This window comes from Daldinia decipiens (genome assembly GCF_022478715.1).
Source record: "Daldinia decipiens strain CBS 113046 unplaced genomic scaffold F4813scaffold_10, whole genome shotgun sequence".
Lineage (NCBI taxonomy): Eukaryota > Fungi > Ascomycota > Sordariomycetes > Xylariales > Hypoxylaceae > Daldinia > Daldinia decipiens.
Genome location: NW_026054553.1, coordinates 681,912 through 697,640, shown reverse-complemented (window position 1 = coordinate 697,640; position 15,729 = coordinate 681,912). Strand labels below are relative to the sequence as shown.

The following is a 15,729-nucleotide window of genomic DNA, read 5'->3' as shown; positions in this document are numbered from 1 at the left end:
GACTTACATACATATGGCCTTGGAAAGCGGAGTGAACCATATGTAGATACCTAGTCGACGGACCAAATGTCCTTGCTTCCGAGATCGTGCCCCGAACCTAGATTGGCCGTGGATGGTCGAACAAGTCGGGCGTGTTGGCAAGATAATTGTCCATTAATCATACGATGGGGATTGATGCTCTGTACGAGTTTCAAATGACTCGACACCAGTTTGATTTGAAACTTTAAAATATCGTCTGACTAGAGCATGATTCTCAGAGCACGATTTCCTAGGACCTAGGTAACCTACATATTTATCTTATGTAGGGCAGCAGGGCAGCCAGACAAGAAGTGGGTGGCTTAGGATATGAAATACAGTGTTAACCGAAACACGGTTTACGTTGGATCCCCTCTGGAGCAAAGACAAACAGCATTGGCTTAACTATACATATTAGTAAGAGCGGTGTGGGTCTTGTGGTGATCCACCAGCTCTTTTAGCAGCGTTTAGCATTGAAGGCAGTCGTGGCAGTAGCGTAGATCCACTCTGGGGAAGCGGGGCAAGCGGCCGTTTTAGCGTCTGGGGAAGGGCCCCTGAGTCCACTTTGCTCTAGACGTTGCACGTGAGAAGCCGCCTATTATGTATTATTATTATTATTTTCATATTAGTCCCCCAAGAGTTTCAAATATGAGGCTCTAACAGATGATGTGAAAACATAAAATGGCAGCGAATAAAACATTAGAAATAACTATAGCCAAGTGACATCAACGGGTAGCTGATCGACAAGGCACTTCAAGTGCTGCGCTGCCTGTTCGTGTAATGCGGCGTGGTAATGGGAACCCGAACAATACCCCAATTCCCACACATCATACCTCCCCGGTTCGCGAATCATGTATCAATTTCAATCTCAGCTCTCATACAACTACGGACGTAATGGATACTTTACATGGATAAACGATGTGGTAAGCAATCAAAGGGCAGCGTCACTCTGTAGGGTCCGACCTATGGCATGACGACGCTGCCGTACGGTTATGTACTGTCTAAACTTAATCCCAGAGTATAATCCTAGAGCATACCCTGGATGATTGGTCCTTGAAAGACTGACGCAAACATCATGGCCTGTTATTATTGGGTTACCCCGCTTCTTTCTTACTGTCGTCTTTCCCCAGACGAAGCAACTATCAGGCCAGGATGGGCCAATCTCTAAGGCCTAAGGGGGCCAAGTATCAGCCTACCTACAATTCTCCCTCCCTCTCCTCCTCCCCCCTTTAAAAGGCAAGCGAGTCCCTCGACGTCTGAACCTTTTAGGAGTTACAGACAGTTCTTTCTTGCTTGCATCTTTTCAACAAGGAACCAGCTTCGATCCAGGTGTATCGCAAGAATTCATACCTACTTATACGACCTACCTAGGATATTTAACCTAAAACAAAGACCGCTATCCTATCATTCTCCACGACCATCTTCAGCTACGTCGCTCAGACCTAGAAGCATTTCAACCATCACCACCACCCATCATAAAATCATCACCAAGAGCAATCTAAAATGCCCGTCCGTATCCCCAGAGCCAACACTACTGAGCTCGCCACGTTCGGCGTAGCTGGCATCGCAAGTTTTGCCCCATTCTATTTCATGCTCCCCGGCGCCGAAGAACGCCTAGCATCGCAGACTGCCCGATGGGCACCCCGGTGGGAACGTAACATCTCATACTTCGCATCTCCCGCCCAAAGAATCGCCCAGCGCGTAGAACCCCGCGTCGAGCGGACCGTGAAGAGGATCGATAACCGACTACCCCTAGAAAGGGTAGCCAAGAACGTCGACCGACGGATCAAGTACGGCATCGACAAGATGGACAAGATGAGCAATCACGTCGCTAAATAGGTAGTCATCGTTTCGATGTTTTTCTTGGTTTGATATTATAGGCTTGGGACATGAATTACGAAATGGTGGGATTGGGTATACCCATAACAAGTTGCACTTCACCTCGCTAAGGTGCAAACGCACGAGCGTCTAGCGCTCCAGACGGGCCATGTATATGGATAACTCGTTCGCTAAGCAGTAGTAAACAATATAAAAAAAAACTACGTAAAAACATATCCTCTCTTGATGCCTTCGTGACTGTCGTGATATATTATATAACTTACAGTTTGTCGCCGTCAATGGCTGTTGACTTTGTTGTCTTAGCTTACCTATCTATAATTCCTTTATATTGGCGATTAGCCTCTCTAATCGTGAGGAGCTGTTCGTAATCTATACACCCAGACTCTCAATTTTCTTATTCTCCACCCCAGAAATAATATGAAGTCTGCATTTGTGATGTTTCCTGCCAAGTTATTCCACTGTAGCGCATTACTAACTATACCGATACCGTACAGTTGCATTCGAAGGCCACATACTACCTCTATTACACGCCACACGAGGGTACACATACACATCTAGTCACCTGAACGGCTTAAGTGCATAAATAAAAGAACAGTACCCAGTAAAGTTTCCCAGCAATCATAAAAATTGAAGTCAAGTTGTTTAGGTACTCAAACCTTAAGATTTCCCCTTTATCAGATCATAAATGCTTCTTGGCAGGTTTGAGCTACTTACAGCCCATCTCCAAAGCCTTGGCAATGTTGGCTTTATGAAGGCTAATCACATCAATCTCTCTATTATTGTTAAGAAACAGAACGATGGCTCGAAACGGCCTTATCGAGATATACTTATTGGGGTCAGTCTTTGAATACTATATTTAAATTCAATCAATGGTCTGGACTTATAGGGGATATAGGGCTACAAGGGGTATTCCTTGAACGGTCTCATACTAACTAATACGAGTTATTGATGAAGTAACTTACCTAATCTTGTATACGGCGATATTCTGCGAATGGCACAAAACATGCAGGGTCCTCAGCCGTTACAGACTGTGGCGCGGACGGGAGGCTGAAGATCCTGCCGATGGCATCTAGACACAAAGTCATGAAGTTAAGATGCATGTGTTGAATCACCCAGCTTTAAATTGAAGCTTGAGGTGTTTCACGAAGAATTTATCATATTTGCCGGGAGATGTGTTTACTATGCGAATATCTTAGAGATCGGACAGTCCTGCAAATTCAAATTGTATATAACAAATGACTATTATTCATTAGATCATGTCACATTTAGTAACAGTCGTTGCTCGTGTCGTCCGTTCTCCTTCAATAATAGACCAAATCTATACTGTCCTAAAGGGCCTTAGGTAGTTGATCTATCTAACCTAGTCCCTTACCAAAATGCACAAGTTGCTTTTGTTCACGGCAGTCATAGGAGTATCAGCACTCTCATCTCCTCGAGTAGCACCACCGACGACAACAAGAGTGGACCCAAAGGCATGCGCATGTATATCTTCTTTGGGTGTGTATATTTATAACTACAGAGTAGCTCATGGTATATTGACATTCGTCTAGGCGCATCAACCTTCCCAGCGTCTTTTGCATACGAGTGTCTTCGCTCAGTGCCGAGCCGGATTCAACCAGCAAAGCAGCTCATTCAAAGTCTCAAGGCCTTCGTGGAATGGCAGTCTACCCTTGCTTGGATGAAGAACCCTCCAAAGCCTTATGGATTTCCTGCAGTCGATATATAGGGAAGTTTGGATAAGATACTTGAGACAGCTAAACAAGGGCGTTACGAGAGTGAGTATGATTTTCAGGTCGCAATTGCACAGATCAATGGCCAAAATGCCACAGGCTTTATGGTGGACCTAGGCTCGCAATTCGGACGTTTCCAAGATAGCGGTGCACAATGAAATAGCCAATTTCAAAATTACGCCAATCCAACTGCAAAGAGTCCTTGGGGGAGAAATAAGATATACTTGGGACCTGGACTGACACTTACTTATGAAACTGGAAAGTCTGAATCCGGTGATACAATAGCGACACTCAACCAAGGGGCAGTTTTCTCTGGTATCACTACAGGGGACGATTACTATAATAGATTCTGCACCCCAAAGCCAACTTCTAAATCGAAGAACCAAGCTACGGCTAATTTGATATGTTCCATGCTAACTGGTTCTAAGCTTTTCCCGGGCGCCAATAAATTCACCGCTAATAATATGCGTCTCGCAGACAGTCTGGTTGATATATCCCAAATATTCTCATCTCTCTCCCCACAAGATAAGGAAGAGGCGTTACAAACTTTCGGAGCATTTTTCAATAACATCTCGCTCGTGGGCGTAGCGGAACCTCAAGGGGACAAATTTATGACTGTCGAAAACATTGTGTTGCCGGTTACTCTAAAAAACGACAAGTTTACGGAATACATCGGAGAGCCTTACAATGTGCTCGCTGCGAGCGGAAGCGGAAATGGAGGTCAAGCGACCTCCCCCCCGAGCCCCTTTAAACCGGAGAACATCGTATCACTTACAAACGGGGCATGTAGCCCGATATACACAACATTCTCCTATCTCATGCTCTTCCAAGAGCACGTAAAGACGGCATCGGTAGGAGGACGTCCACAAAATGCACAAATGCAATCTCTAGGCGGTGTCGAGGTAAGTTCCCCCCGCCATTCCATAGCGGTCTAACCTGGTACAAATACAAATTTATACCAAACCCAACTAAACAGGGAGGCCAAGGCCTCGCGGTGGGCGACATCGCCCAAGCCGCCTTCGTAGTGCTCAGTCTAGTCGACAGCCAGAGCCAAGCACAACCGCCCCGCCCCTCCCAGGGCAGCGATCTCGACGTCCTCGACGCGGCCTATGCCGTGCAGCGAGCCGCCGACCCAGCCGCGCCCGGCGGTGTGAATTTCAAGAACAACTTCGCCCCCTCCGACTCCAAGACGCCGCTCCAGTTCCTCTACGAGCCGGCAAACTGCTGCTTCTTCTACACGCTGGACGTGATATCGAATCCCGAGCCCGCGTGGGAGTACGCCGTCGACGCGTCGTGGGCAGACCCCGAGAAGTACTGCGTGCGCGGGAGTAGGGTGGCGCTGGGCGGGCCTCGACCTGTCGACCCGGCCTTTGCAAAGGTTGGTGCGGCGACGGGGGGTGGCGGCGGTAGTGCGGAAGATGGGAGGGGTGGGACGAAGGACGAAGATGGAAATGGAAATGCTGCTGAGGGGGTACTTGTCCGGAGTGGCATTCGAATAATGTCTTTCCTTGCGGTTGTCTCGGTTTTGATGCTATGCCTATGATAGAGCCGACATAGGTGAAGAAGCCATCTTATCGTTGGAAAGGGATGAGATGAGTATTTGCAAATGTATTTCGATGAGTTATAATTATGCATATCCTTATTTTCATCTGATTGTGCGATAAAGGTGTATAAATATTCCGGCATAAATACATATTAGACTGTTGTTTGTGCTGACTATCAAGTCTTTTAATTTAGTATTCTTGTCAGAGCATATCCCCAAGCGATACAATGGCCAACTAGAGAGATCAGATTACATTACACGTAACTACTTTCCTCATAAAGAACTATTCTGTCAACCGATATGCGAGTTCCGAGATTAGGGTCATGGGTATAGGTACCCAGATTACGTTCTGAACTCAGAGTAGAACTTCAAAAAGCCTTTGCGGCTTAAGCTATCATTACCTGCTTAGGTCTACAATACATATTGTGCGACAGTGTCTAATATTATACTTAGTTTACATCAAGGGGTTAATGTACAACATCATGTTCGTTTGCTCGAGGACTTGACTTATCCACTGATCACTGACAGTAAATATTTCGTTGACCAACAGTCAATAACTGAAAAAATCATCGTTTGTCTCTTAATGCCAAGAGCAGCACCCTCGGTCATACTAAAACGCAAAGGGCAAAACTATAAATAAGTTGTCGGGGCAAAAGTAAGGTTCGGGCGACCAAATGAAAGCCGTCCGACCTATGTGCGAATAACGCCGGCCATGACTAGCCATGACTAGAAACAAGACGAAGAGTTAAGATGCACATCTTATGAGCAGGCGTGTATAGCCTTATATATCATCATGGTCTGGCGTCTTAGCGGGACTCTCCGGCTCCGGCTCCGGCTCCGTCTCCGTCTCCGTTTCTGCCTCTGCGTCATTTTCCTCCTCCCCCTCCTCTCCATCCTCTCCTCCATCCTCCCCGACCGAGTCCTCGGGTATTATGCCATTCATTCGTTCCCAAACCTCTCGCCGTATTCGATCATCCTTGGCCTTCCGCGCTCGTTCAACCTCTTCAAATCCTCCGCTCTTCTTTAGCTTCCCATCCTCGACGAACTTAGTCAACTCCTTCATTAGGGGATTTCCTTGCCGGGTCTCTAGTTCCTTTTGTCGTAGCTTCTCCGCACGTTCTATGGCCTCTAGCCTGTTTTCGTGGTTTGGCTGCAGAGCTCTGACCTCGCCTAGTACACCCTCCTTTGCAGCGTTCGGATCAGAGCTGTTCCCAAGATGATGCAAGCCCTTCGAGAACTGTCGTGCCGTCGGCGTAGTGTCTTTCATCTGCTCCTTAGTGGCTTGTTCAACCAATGCAAAGGTCTCAGAGGCCTTTTCGATGTCGTCTTGTAAGTCAATCATCAGGTCCTCCATGACCTTAAGCTCGTCACGACCCTGACAAACTTCTTCCAATTCTTTCTCCCAGATCTTGGTCCAGATGGGCTTCTCTCGCTTCATGTACTCTTGAACCTTCTTGAGTTCTTTGGTCAAGACTTGGATATCCTTCGATACGCCCTCTAGTTGACGCGGCAAGGGCCTCACGCCGCGATTAACGACGTCCTTGCGCAAGTCCTCAACTAAGTCTTGAAGATCGTCCACCTTGGTAACGAGGCGGTCTGAGTCTGAATTAAGCTGCTTACGACCTCTCGTCACATAGGTATATCCGGAGCCACCTTCCTCAGGTGTTGAAGCCTTGGCAGCCGCAACCTTAACATTGGCTGCTTTGTTGCGTAGAGAAGACATAGAGCTCTGTATCTCTGTCTGGAAGTTTGAGTACGTCTGCCGTAAGACGGCTAGATCCCGTCGCAGAGTCTGCAACTCCCTAAGTTGACTAGGATTGAGTTTAGCGCCAGCGCCAACTCCACTAACCTTAACACCATCCATGACGGCCGGTGGCGCTGAGGCCATACGAGCCATCTCCTTGGCCGTCTCCAATTGCCTATCCGATACTCTTTGTAAGGCGGATCCCTGATCAGTAACGTTCTGCTTCATCTCATCTACTACTTTCTTTAGGGCCCCAAAACCCTCGTCGAAGTGCTTCTTGACCTCGTCAAGAGGTTCGACGTTGAGCGCAAGAACTGTACGGTCTTTGATGTCAGACAGGTCTTCGAGCTCGTGCCGTACCCCAGAGATGGGATCTTGGATATAGATCTCTGGGAGGTCGCTTCCGTTCAGGGCGGTGTTCCAGGAAAACTTCTCGATGAAAGCAAGTTGCAGACGCCCAATTGTCAAGCCTGTATAACCCTCCGGAAGCACAAACTTTTTCACTTTGGACTTGTATTGCAAAAACAAGGTAAGTTCTTTATCTAACGGAGGTGATTGCTCTTGTATAGATTGCTTGCGCTGCTTTTCCGGAGGGGTTTGAGGTCGCGGTTTGGATTCTATAGTTGTGTCTACTCTTGGCTTTGGCTTCTCGGGCGAACCCGGGGCTCCCACTATCGGAAAGGCATCATCTAGAGGACCGGATATAGTAGCACTAGGTCTATACTTCTCTTCCGGTGACTGAGCCGGCGGACTTTCCGATCGAGGGGGTGGTAGATCGGGTTTCGAGCCTTCCTCGCTAACCTTACTGGGTATTCGAACCGGCGAAGACGCTTCATACCCACTCTTGGATTGATTAGATGTGTTGCGACTATGTCGTAGAGACTCTCGGACTTGAACTGCTCGCATCGATTCTCTGACCTCTCCACGTCCACGATTTGGTATCGGGGTATTCTGAGAAGGTAGCATAGGCACGCCATTGGTTGGTGCTCCCAGATGTTTGGATATCTGATAAGCGGAGTATCGTCGTGACGCCCTTCTTTCTAAATCCCCCCCTCTTTGCAGAGCAGCAAAAGCGCTCTGTTGCGACTTTGGTGGTGGCGGAGGGGGTGGCGGGAATGCGTCAATATCTATGCCTCCTGCAGGTCCTGTAGGTATGGTAGTCTCATCCCCAGGATACGGCGGGAGCACCGGTATGTTCTGCATGGTATTACTCGACAGTGATGACTGTTCGGAGTTGAAAGAAGTGTTCGACTGGTCTCGCTGCAGAATTCGTCGACTGGGAGACTGGCTGACTGCTGGCGGGCCTTGGTTCTGCTGCGATGGTGCCATTCTTTCGTTCTGTTGCGGGGTAGTGTATCCGCTCTCGAGGCCTTCATTTAAAAGGCTTGTGAGACCAGTGTTGTTGCTTCCGGCCGTGCTGCTGCTCATCGTACGGCTAGCAATGCTAGTTGATTCAGGCAAAGTAGCCCCGTCTTTATCTCGACTCTGCTTCTGTCGCAGTTTCTGTTGTTTTCTCTTCAGACCGTGTAAAAGATGGATGATAATGTCTCGTATTCGCGGCAGATACTTTTCGAGGCTCTCCGTGTTGGCTTCCTGGCTTAAAGTAGCCTCCAATATATGTCTTAGGTTTTCTGGGACGTTCCCTAGGTCAGATGTATCAACGTTGATTGCAGTGAATGCGCGACAGGCCATATTAAACTCATAGCCTAATCTAACATAGACGTCGGAAACCTGAGTATCGGTAGCCTGACCGCGCGACCATTGCGTCAACGTTTCGAGGAGTTGTTTTGTTGCGACGAGTAGATGCGTGACGCTCTTTTCTATTTGTGATAGTGGCATAGACGCTCCATTAGATTGCTGCCAATATGACCATAAGGTTAACATATTAACTCGGCAAGAATAGACATGACGTAAAAGGAGAGAAGAATAACAAGAAGGGAAAAAAAAGAAAGGTGGATGGGCTGAAAGGCAAACAAGAATAAGGCAGAACATTGAAAGATTAAACCACCACCACCTTTCCCCCCGCCTAGCAACCGATAATCACACCGGTTACGCATATCTAACAGCATTTACTTACATTACGCCTAGAGGAACTACTCGCAGCTGATCTATTCGAAGCAGTCGACGAGCGCGGCTGCATGCCGGCTGGCGACATTGGGCGCATCGGAGCATTGGGAATACTGTCAGGCCCCGGTGACCGTCGTTGTATCGATCTCTGAGAAGCAGCAGGAGCCTGCATCTTGACTTCAATTCCAGAGCCTAGCCCTTCTCAACTTCCCAATTCTCTATATACCTTTCCCCCTCTTTATTCCTTATCGGTTTAGGATTACGTCCGGGTCGTCCACTCTCTGCTAATATCTCGAGAAGCAAGCACGGAATATTGACATTTGTCGAAAATGGTAATCGAAGGCTATGAGCCAAAACGAGAAGCTATGGTGAGTTATGCTAAGGGAATACGATGATCAAAATTGGTGTATGTGGAACAGTTGCGATGGAAAGTCGTCGAGCAAGTCATAATCCGAGGTCAAGTTGTGGATGACTGATGCCCGCGTGAGGCGCGACGTCGAAAAGATCGAGGAAGCCCGACCAACGCTAACCCTATTTTGGAAAGGTGTCCACGCAGGGGCTAGGGTCAAACACCGGCAACGGTCGGGGCGTGATTAAGCTAAAAGTTCCTAGGTGGGTTAAGTGGGGCCGGGGTTGATAGTCTTCCTGTTAGGTATTAGAGGCAACCAGAAAGTCTACTAACTAACTCTATGTAAATCAATGTTTCAAATAATTACGATGTTTTATTTCTAGCGATACTCACGTACGATGACAGTATGATTTACTAATTGTCGTTTTGTTTAGAACATTGAAGCTAAGCAACCGGGTTGCTGGCGTACCTTATTCTAAACAGAGTGGCTTGTATATATTTGACGGCCATACATTAGGTACGTCTTGATAGTTAACATTAGTAACTCATTTAGTGTCTACAGCTACGAGACCTAAAAGCTCTAATGATTGCCTAAAGTAAGCAGTAGTTTTAAATACGAGTTCGGCTAAGTACAATGTGGCAAAGCTGAACATCTCTCTGCCTTATATCGACTTACCTATCTATTCTAAAAGAATGCCATCGGGACTCAAACGACGACTTCTACCCTCCGAGCAGCGAGGCCCGCTTTTTTACGGATTGAAGCCGCAACTTACAACTGGAAACAGTTAACACTTATATAAAACACGTCAGCGTTGCCTTTTTTTAATAGTTATAGGATTAAACCCATCACTATGTGCTTGCTTACTTGCGCTATGGTCTATTGATTGATAAATTATTATATATTGAGTAAGCATCCTCAACTTTAGGGAAGACTCTCGATCCCAATCCCAATTCCAATTCCAAAACCACTTCACCCAAGTTATATGTTACCATATATTGACATAGTGAAGGTCAACATCCTTAGTTTAGACATCACCATCATATATTCAACTTTAACCTTCACATAGGCGGAACGATGTCTCCTCTAAACATCTCCATCATTGGGGCTGGTCCAGCCGGGTGTATGCTTGGACGGATTCTATCATTATCCAAAATTCCTTTCACGGTTTATGAAAGCGATGAGAGTCCAGATTATCGTTCTCAAGGAGGCTCGTTGGATTTACATCCCGGCACAGGCCTTGCGGCGATGAAAGACGCTCAATTGTGGGACGAATTCTTGAAACACGGCCGATTCGACGGCGACTATATGATGATGGCCGACAAAGAGCTTAAGCCCTTCATACAGTTCGGTCCTGGCAATAAGCTCAGCGAGCGGCCTGAAATTGACCGTGCTGAGCTACGCCGGATCTTAGTGGAATCGCTTCCGGAGGGAAGTATCAAATGGGACCATCGCCTACGACGTGTCGAAGAGGGGAACACTTTGGTCTTTGACCATACAACAGTGTCCGGTTCCGATCTCATAATTGGGTGTGAGGGTGGCTGGAGTAAGGTCCGAAGTTACGTCTCGCCGACAGTGAAACCACACTATACCGGGGTTGGATATCATAGTCTCCGGGTACCAGATGCGGCAAACACCGCACCAGATCTCTATAAAGTTGTCAACCGCGGAAGCCTGTTTGCTAGCTCAAATGGGCAGAGGTTGGGGGTACAGCAGCTCGGCACTGGCAGCCTGACTGTCTCCTGGTGTTCGCGTCGTCCCGAAAATTGGATGCAGACTTGCGGATATAACCCTCATAATGTCGATCAAGTTAAGAAAGCAATCCTCGAGGAAATGCACGACTGGAGCCCACAGCTGCGGGAAGCGATCGAAAAGGTCCAAGAAGGCATATGCGAAGCGAAGAATCTATACATGCTTCCGGTTGGCTGGCGCTGGGAGCACCGCCGCGGCGCAACATTCATTGGCGACGCCGCACATTTTATGGCCCCGTTCGCTGGCGAAGGAGTGAACGCTGCGTTTGATGATGCGCGAAAACTCGCCGCCGCAATCGTCGGGGCAGTCCAAGCGGGCGGCGGGCTAGATGAGGTCGATAAGGAAATACAAACGGCCGAGGAGAATATGTTTAAACGTATGGAAATATACCAACGACAGACGGACGAGGTTACGAAGCTGTGGTTTTTCAGCGAGGGAAATATGAGGGATGTCGTACCTAAGGTGATGGTAGAGCACGCCAAGGCAAAGACGCCGACAGCCTTTCATCCTTTAGCCTGGGGACTCATCAACTCATATTGGTTCTTCAAGAATAGGTTCTCAAGCTAGACGCCATACCCATTCATACTAAATCGAAGTTTGGCGCATTCAAGGGTGTGTAATTTATTAGGCCTAGATCCCCTCTTGGGTGATAATAGTATAGAGGTTTCTGTCTTGCGTTAGTTATCTCAATGTCATAACTCGGAATTATCGCGTGCAACCATCACACAAACCCGTAACTATCAGCCACTCGTATTGACCAAAAAAGAGCATCGTGTACTACTTAGCATGTTATCTCATGTGTCTTTAATTTCAGGTGTAGAGATTGGCGAGGTTCATCGTTGCGGGCGAGACATCATCTACTGCGGACCTCATCCGATTGAATCAGGTTCGATGTGACTATGATCGGACGGGAACTCCCACAACGTGGAGACATTATACCGGGGTGGGGGGCTTAGCTTTGCAGATCGATCTATTTTCCTATTCTTGGTCTCTTGTACATAGGTGAATACAACCGGATCCCTATGAATTATCTCGAGCGATGAGGTGAGACTACATGCCCGACGTGGTAGCAAACCGACTAGATCACGCTCCCAATAATAGACTTTGGGGACCCCTATCAAACGACTGCTCGGTCAATAACCTATAACTGACATATCATCGTGGAACACATCAAACGAGGCGCAGATTTTACTTAGTTATAACTTTTTAAAGGTCTTCATGTTCAGCCCCCGGTATAGTATAGCCCTAGGGTTACAATGGGCTACTGTCAGAGTGGTAACGGCATCCGAGCCTCATGAATCCTCTGGTTATGCCCCTCACCTCGCTACGAACCTCCATATTTAATCTTTGTTCGAAAAGCCTCGGCACTTACGGTTTCGTTCCCGCGGGGCGCAGGCTGACCAACTTCTGCGGCAAACGAAGAGATGTCTTTTAGGTAGTAAAATATGTTGCTTTCCGAAAGACCAATAGCGAATTTGGGGTCATCTAGCGCTGCCGATCTGACTGGGGTTCCCTTGGGAGGCTATCTTTTCAAAGTCAACTTCATCTTTACATCTAGTTTAAAGCCATTAACCTAGATGTTTAGTAAGGTAAATGACGAATAAGCAATGAGTAGCAACCTTATAACCAACAACTATAATATAACAAATAATGATATAGGACTTTTGGATTGTTTAGTAGTCACACATGTATCACGAATACCTCTCTCAACCTGAAGCAAGTCAACCCTTTAAGGACTTGGTTTGGCTCGCCCCATGGGCGTTATTCACCCACGCCTTCTACAGCCCTAAGAGCCCTAAGGACCTTAAGAACTCCAATCGGCTTCAACTACCATGCAATCAGGGGGCTGTGTAGAGGTATGGAATGGCTCTTACCTTAAGGTCGTTTGGCTCCTTACAAACGAGGCTCTGTGAAACATTTGAATATACACTCTTCGCCTCGAAGTAGAGGCTCTCGCGCGCCCAATGTGTTGCCTTATATTACGGCCTAATTATGAACCTAACGTGTACCGAAAGGTTCAGTATAAGACAGAACCTTAGCTGCGCAATGCATTCGTAAGTGATGTACTTAGCTAAAATAAGCATATCTGCTAGGTAGGTATCAAGCTAGAACTATCGGTAAACTATGAATTCCCTTGGATGTTTCATGCTGGACTGTTGATCTTGGCATTCTAGGGATCGGTGTTTGATGACGATGGTGTTCATTAGGGATGAATATTAGTTGGAAGGTTGTCCTCGAAAAGCGTTAGATTCAACCTGGCCTTGAAAGCTTGCCTCATATGTATCTAACCTTTACCAACTGACACGAAAAGGGCAATGCCAAATTAAAATGTTGGGCAGAACAAACTTTGCCGCCGCGGTCAATAACTTTGGCCAACATTTAATGCCTCTCTAACATGGGTGACATTGGTATACCCTATGTAGTTTTAAACATGGTGATAGTGATCAGGTTTCCCCGTTATAATTATGAACCTAGAATGTTAGAATAGTCTTTCGGGCGCCAGCCACTACCAACGCCAGTGCCATGTTCACGGTCTCGAACTGGAACTGAGCTATGTAGGCGTAGTACCTACGAGATACCTCATGTACCTAAGAGATACCTAGGTAGTCACTAAAATACTCCACCTAAGGCGGACCGTAATCGCACCACGATAGGTGCGTAGGTAGGTAGGTGTCGAGGTCTTGTCCTCATTGAATATCGTACTGCCAAATCACATAGCTTTGTCACATAGCTTTAAATCTACGAGATGTACGAATACCTATATACCTGATGTACCTATGTCACAAATAACCTTAGGTATCACGTAAATTGTACATTTGTGTGTAGGTACCTACATGTATGTATCTCGCACTTCTTTGGACCCCATATTCATGTACCCCCTTAGCGGCTTATTACCTAGGAGGGGCTGGAGGGGAAACTCTCTACATATCTGCATGTAGATATGTAGATATGTACCTATATATGTATATAATTATTTGATACCGTAAACGACGACATTCCACATCTTTCTTGCATTCCCATTTCTAAAGATATCCTATTGGTTAAAAATAACCATACGTGATTCAAGTCATAATAAAGCTTAGGTACCTTATTCGGTTGCAAGACATAAAAAAACATTCACTTCTTCAACTTAATTAACTTTTAACCTGCTTATCTCATACGGTTTGATAGCACTGTTTCTCCGCTAACTTACAGCGCAAGCACCCTCTTAACCAAAAGTCTGAAATGTACTAATTCTGCCCTAATTGTCCGGGATTATACAGTGCACACCTTAAAATTATCTTTTTACCTTACCTAACTCTCTTGTACGACCGTACCTGCAAGTTGCGCCAGTAGGTCAGACCACCTTTCTGAACTTATCCAATTAAGGCCTTGCAAGTACATAAGGCCTCGCTTCCACTTCCCGCTGCCAGAAAAGACGCTTGGACCATCTACACATACCTATCAAAAGGAAAGAGGTCCCAGTCTTCGCAGTCTCCCACAAGCCCACAAGTACCCACAGAAAACGCTATGTAACTCGTTGGCCTCGACACCTTAACCACCACAACCTCCACTTTCCCATCAACTCCTTCTCCAACTTGACTAACCGTCGCTCTTTAGACCAGAGCAAGAAGCAGCGTCCTCTGCGACGAGGTCATCTTACAGCACTGAGCTGGGGGTTGCCGAAGGGAGAACAGTAGTTGACCAATTAGCCCGAGGTGAGACACGACCTTTTCTCTGCAGTACCTGGCCCAGCCGAGCCGAGCCCAGCACAGCACTACCAGAAAAAAAGTATTGCCCAGCAACCCAGTACCCAGCACCAAAGCACTATACATATCTATTATTTTAGTTCAGGTTGCATGGGCATCCGTGGCCAGCAGCTGGTCCGCACCGCACTGCCCTGCCCTTTTTTGACGAGGCCGTGTGTTGCCCTGACTGCCAGTGAGGAACACAGAACAGGACTGGATTGATGTGGGAGAAGAGCGAACGAGCCAGCGACCTTGACCACTTTTTTTTTTTTTTTTTACCGGTTACTTCTAGTCTCCCAATCCCTTCTGCAGTTGGCCTTGTCAACAAAGCACTTTTTTTTCTTCTGCTTCGACACTCTAGAGCATTCACCTCTTTGTCTTATTCGCAATCATTCCCTCGTGGCAGCAAGCTGCTCATAGTTTTTCCACATTTCGACACACTTCCCACCTTTGCGCTCTTTCTATTACCCTCTTGTTTCTAATGCGCTGACGTCCAGCCGTTTTTTATCTACAGTCAAACTGCTACTTGGCAGAAGGTCTGGATATCGGCCAGAAGCAGCACTGTCACCATAACTACCTCGACCACCCCGAAGTCCAACTAAGCAAAGTTCGTCTTAGCAAGGCAAGCAAGCTTCATTCGATTCCTTCGAGCAAGTGAGTTAGCTGAACCTTCTTGCGACGTCGAGCTTCTTGTCATACTTCGGGCTTGGATTCGCGTCACCTCCACCTCCTTCCCTCAGATCCGCGCTAGCTGTTCCCGAACCGCAACCTTCCCATTCACCTCTAAATCCGCCAATTGCACCACAAAAGTAATACCGTAATACTCTTACGCTTGCTTACCTCGGCTCTCCCTTCGTTGACTAACCATCTGGTGCAGGGTGGAAGGGTTCGGATTACCTTCGTCAAGTGTGTCGAATTCGAAAGTATCTTCTGGCACTTGAACGCTCTCATCTGTTCCCTGAGA

The 15,729-nt window shown here is 47.1% G+C and overlaps 4 protein-coding genes across 4 annotated transcripts; 3 read left to right on the top strand and 1 right to left on the bottom strand.

Moving 5' to 3' along the window:
• Positions 1-1,518: 1,518 nt before the first annotated feature.
• Positions 1,519-1,854, top strand: F4813DRAFT_388004 (uncharacterized protein; the record flags this gene model as incomplete). The annotated part of the gene is made up of 1 exon (XM_049246635.1): positions 1,519-1,854. One exon carries the CDS (start codon positions 1,519-1,521, stop codon positions 1,852-1,854), a length of 336 nt encoding a protein of 111 aa, XP_049101260.1.
• Positions 1,855-4,113: 2,259 nt separating this feature from the next.
• Positions 4,114-4,649, top strand: F4813DRAFT_354501 (uncharacterized protein). The gene has a single exon (XM_049242760.1). It carries the CDS (start codon positions 4,196-4,198, stop codon positions 4,517-4,519), a length of 324 nt encoding a protein of 107 aa, XP_049101259.1. The 5' UTR covers positions 4,114-4,195; the 3' UTR covers positions 4,520-4,649.
• Positions 4,650-5,488: 839 nt separating this feature from the next.
• Positions 5,489-9,492, bottom strand: F4813DRAFT_354500 (AIP3-domain-containing protein). Its single transcript, XM_049242759.1, has 2 exons — positions 8,949-9,492; positions 5,489-8,728 (listed from the first exon to the last, which is right to left on the bottom strand). Exons 1-2 carry the CDS (start codon positions 9,108-9,110, stop codon positions 5,909-5,911), a joined length of 2,982 nt encoding a protein of 993 aa, XP_049101258.1. The 5' UTR covers positions 9,111-9,492; the 3' UTR covers positions 5,489-5,908.
• A 136-nt stretch (positions 9,493-9,628) lies between these two features.
• Positions 9,629-12,310, top strand: F4813DRAFT_354492 (FAD/NAD(P)-binding domain-containing protein). Its single transcript, XM_049242758.1, has 4 exons — positions 9,629-9,804; positions 9,885-10,193; positions 10,298-11,704; positions 11,757-12,310. Exon 3 carries the CDS (start codon positions 10,363-10,365, stop codon positions 11,602-11,604), a length of 1,242 nt encoding a protein of 413 aa, XP_049101257.1. The 5' UTR covers positions 9,629-9,804; positions 9,885-10,193; positions 10,298-10,362; the 3' UTR covers positions 11,605-11,704; positions 11,757-12,310.
• Positions 12,311-15,729: the final 3,419 nt, after the last annotated feature.

Excerpts from the sequence above, each read along its gene's own strand:
- F4813DRAFT_354492 (XM_049242758.1), top strand. The coding sequence starts at position 10,363 with ATGTCTCCTCTAAACATCTCCATCATTGGGGCTGGTCCAGCCGGGTGT.
- F4813DRAFT_354500 (XM_049242759.1), bottom strand. The coding sequence starts at position 9,110 with ATGCAGGCTCCTGCTGCTTCTCAGAGATCGATACAACGACGGTCACCG. Across the intron at positions 8,729-8,948 it reads GTAGTTCCTCTAGGCGTAAT|CAATCTAATGGAGCGTCTAT; the intron begins GTAAGTAAATGC and ends TCATATTGGCAG.
- F4813DRAFT_354501 (XM_049242760.1), top strand. The coding sequence starts at position 4,196 with ATGACTGTCGAAAACATTGTGTTGCCGGTTACTCTAAAAAACGACAAG.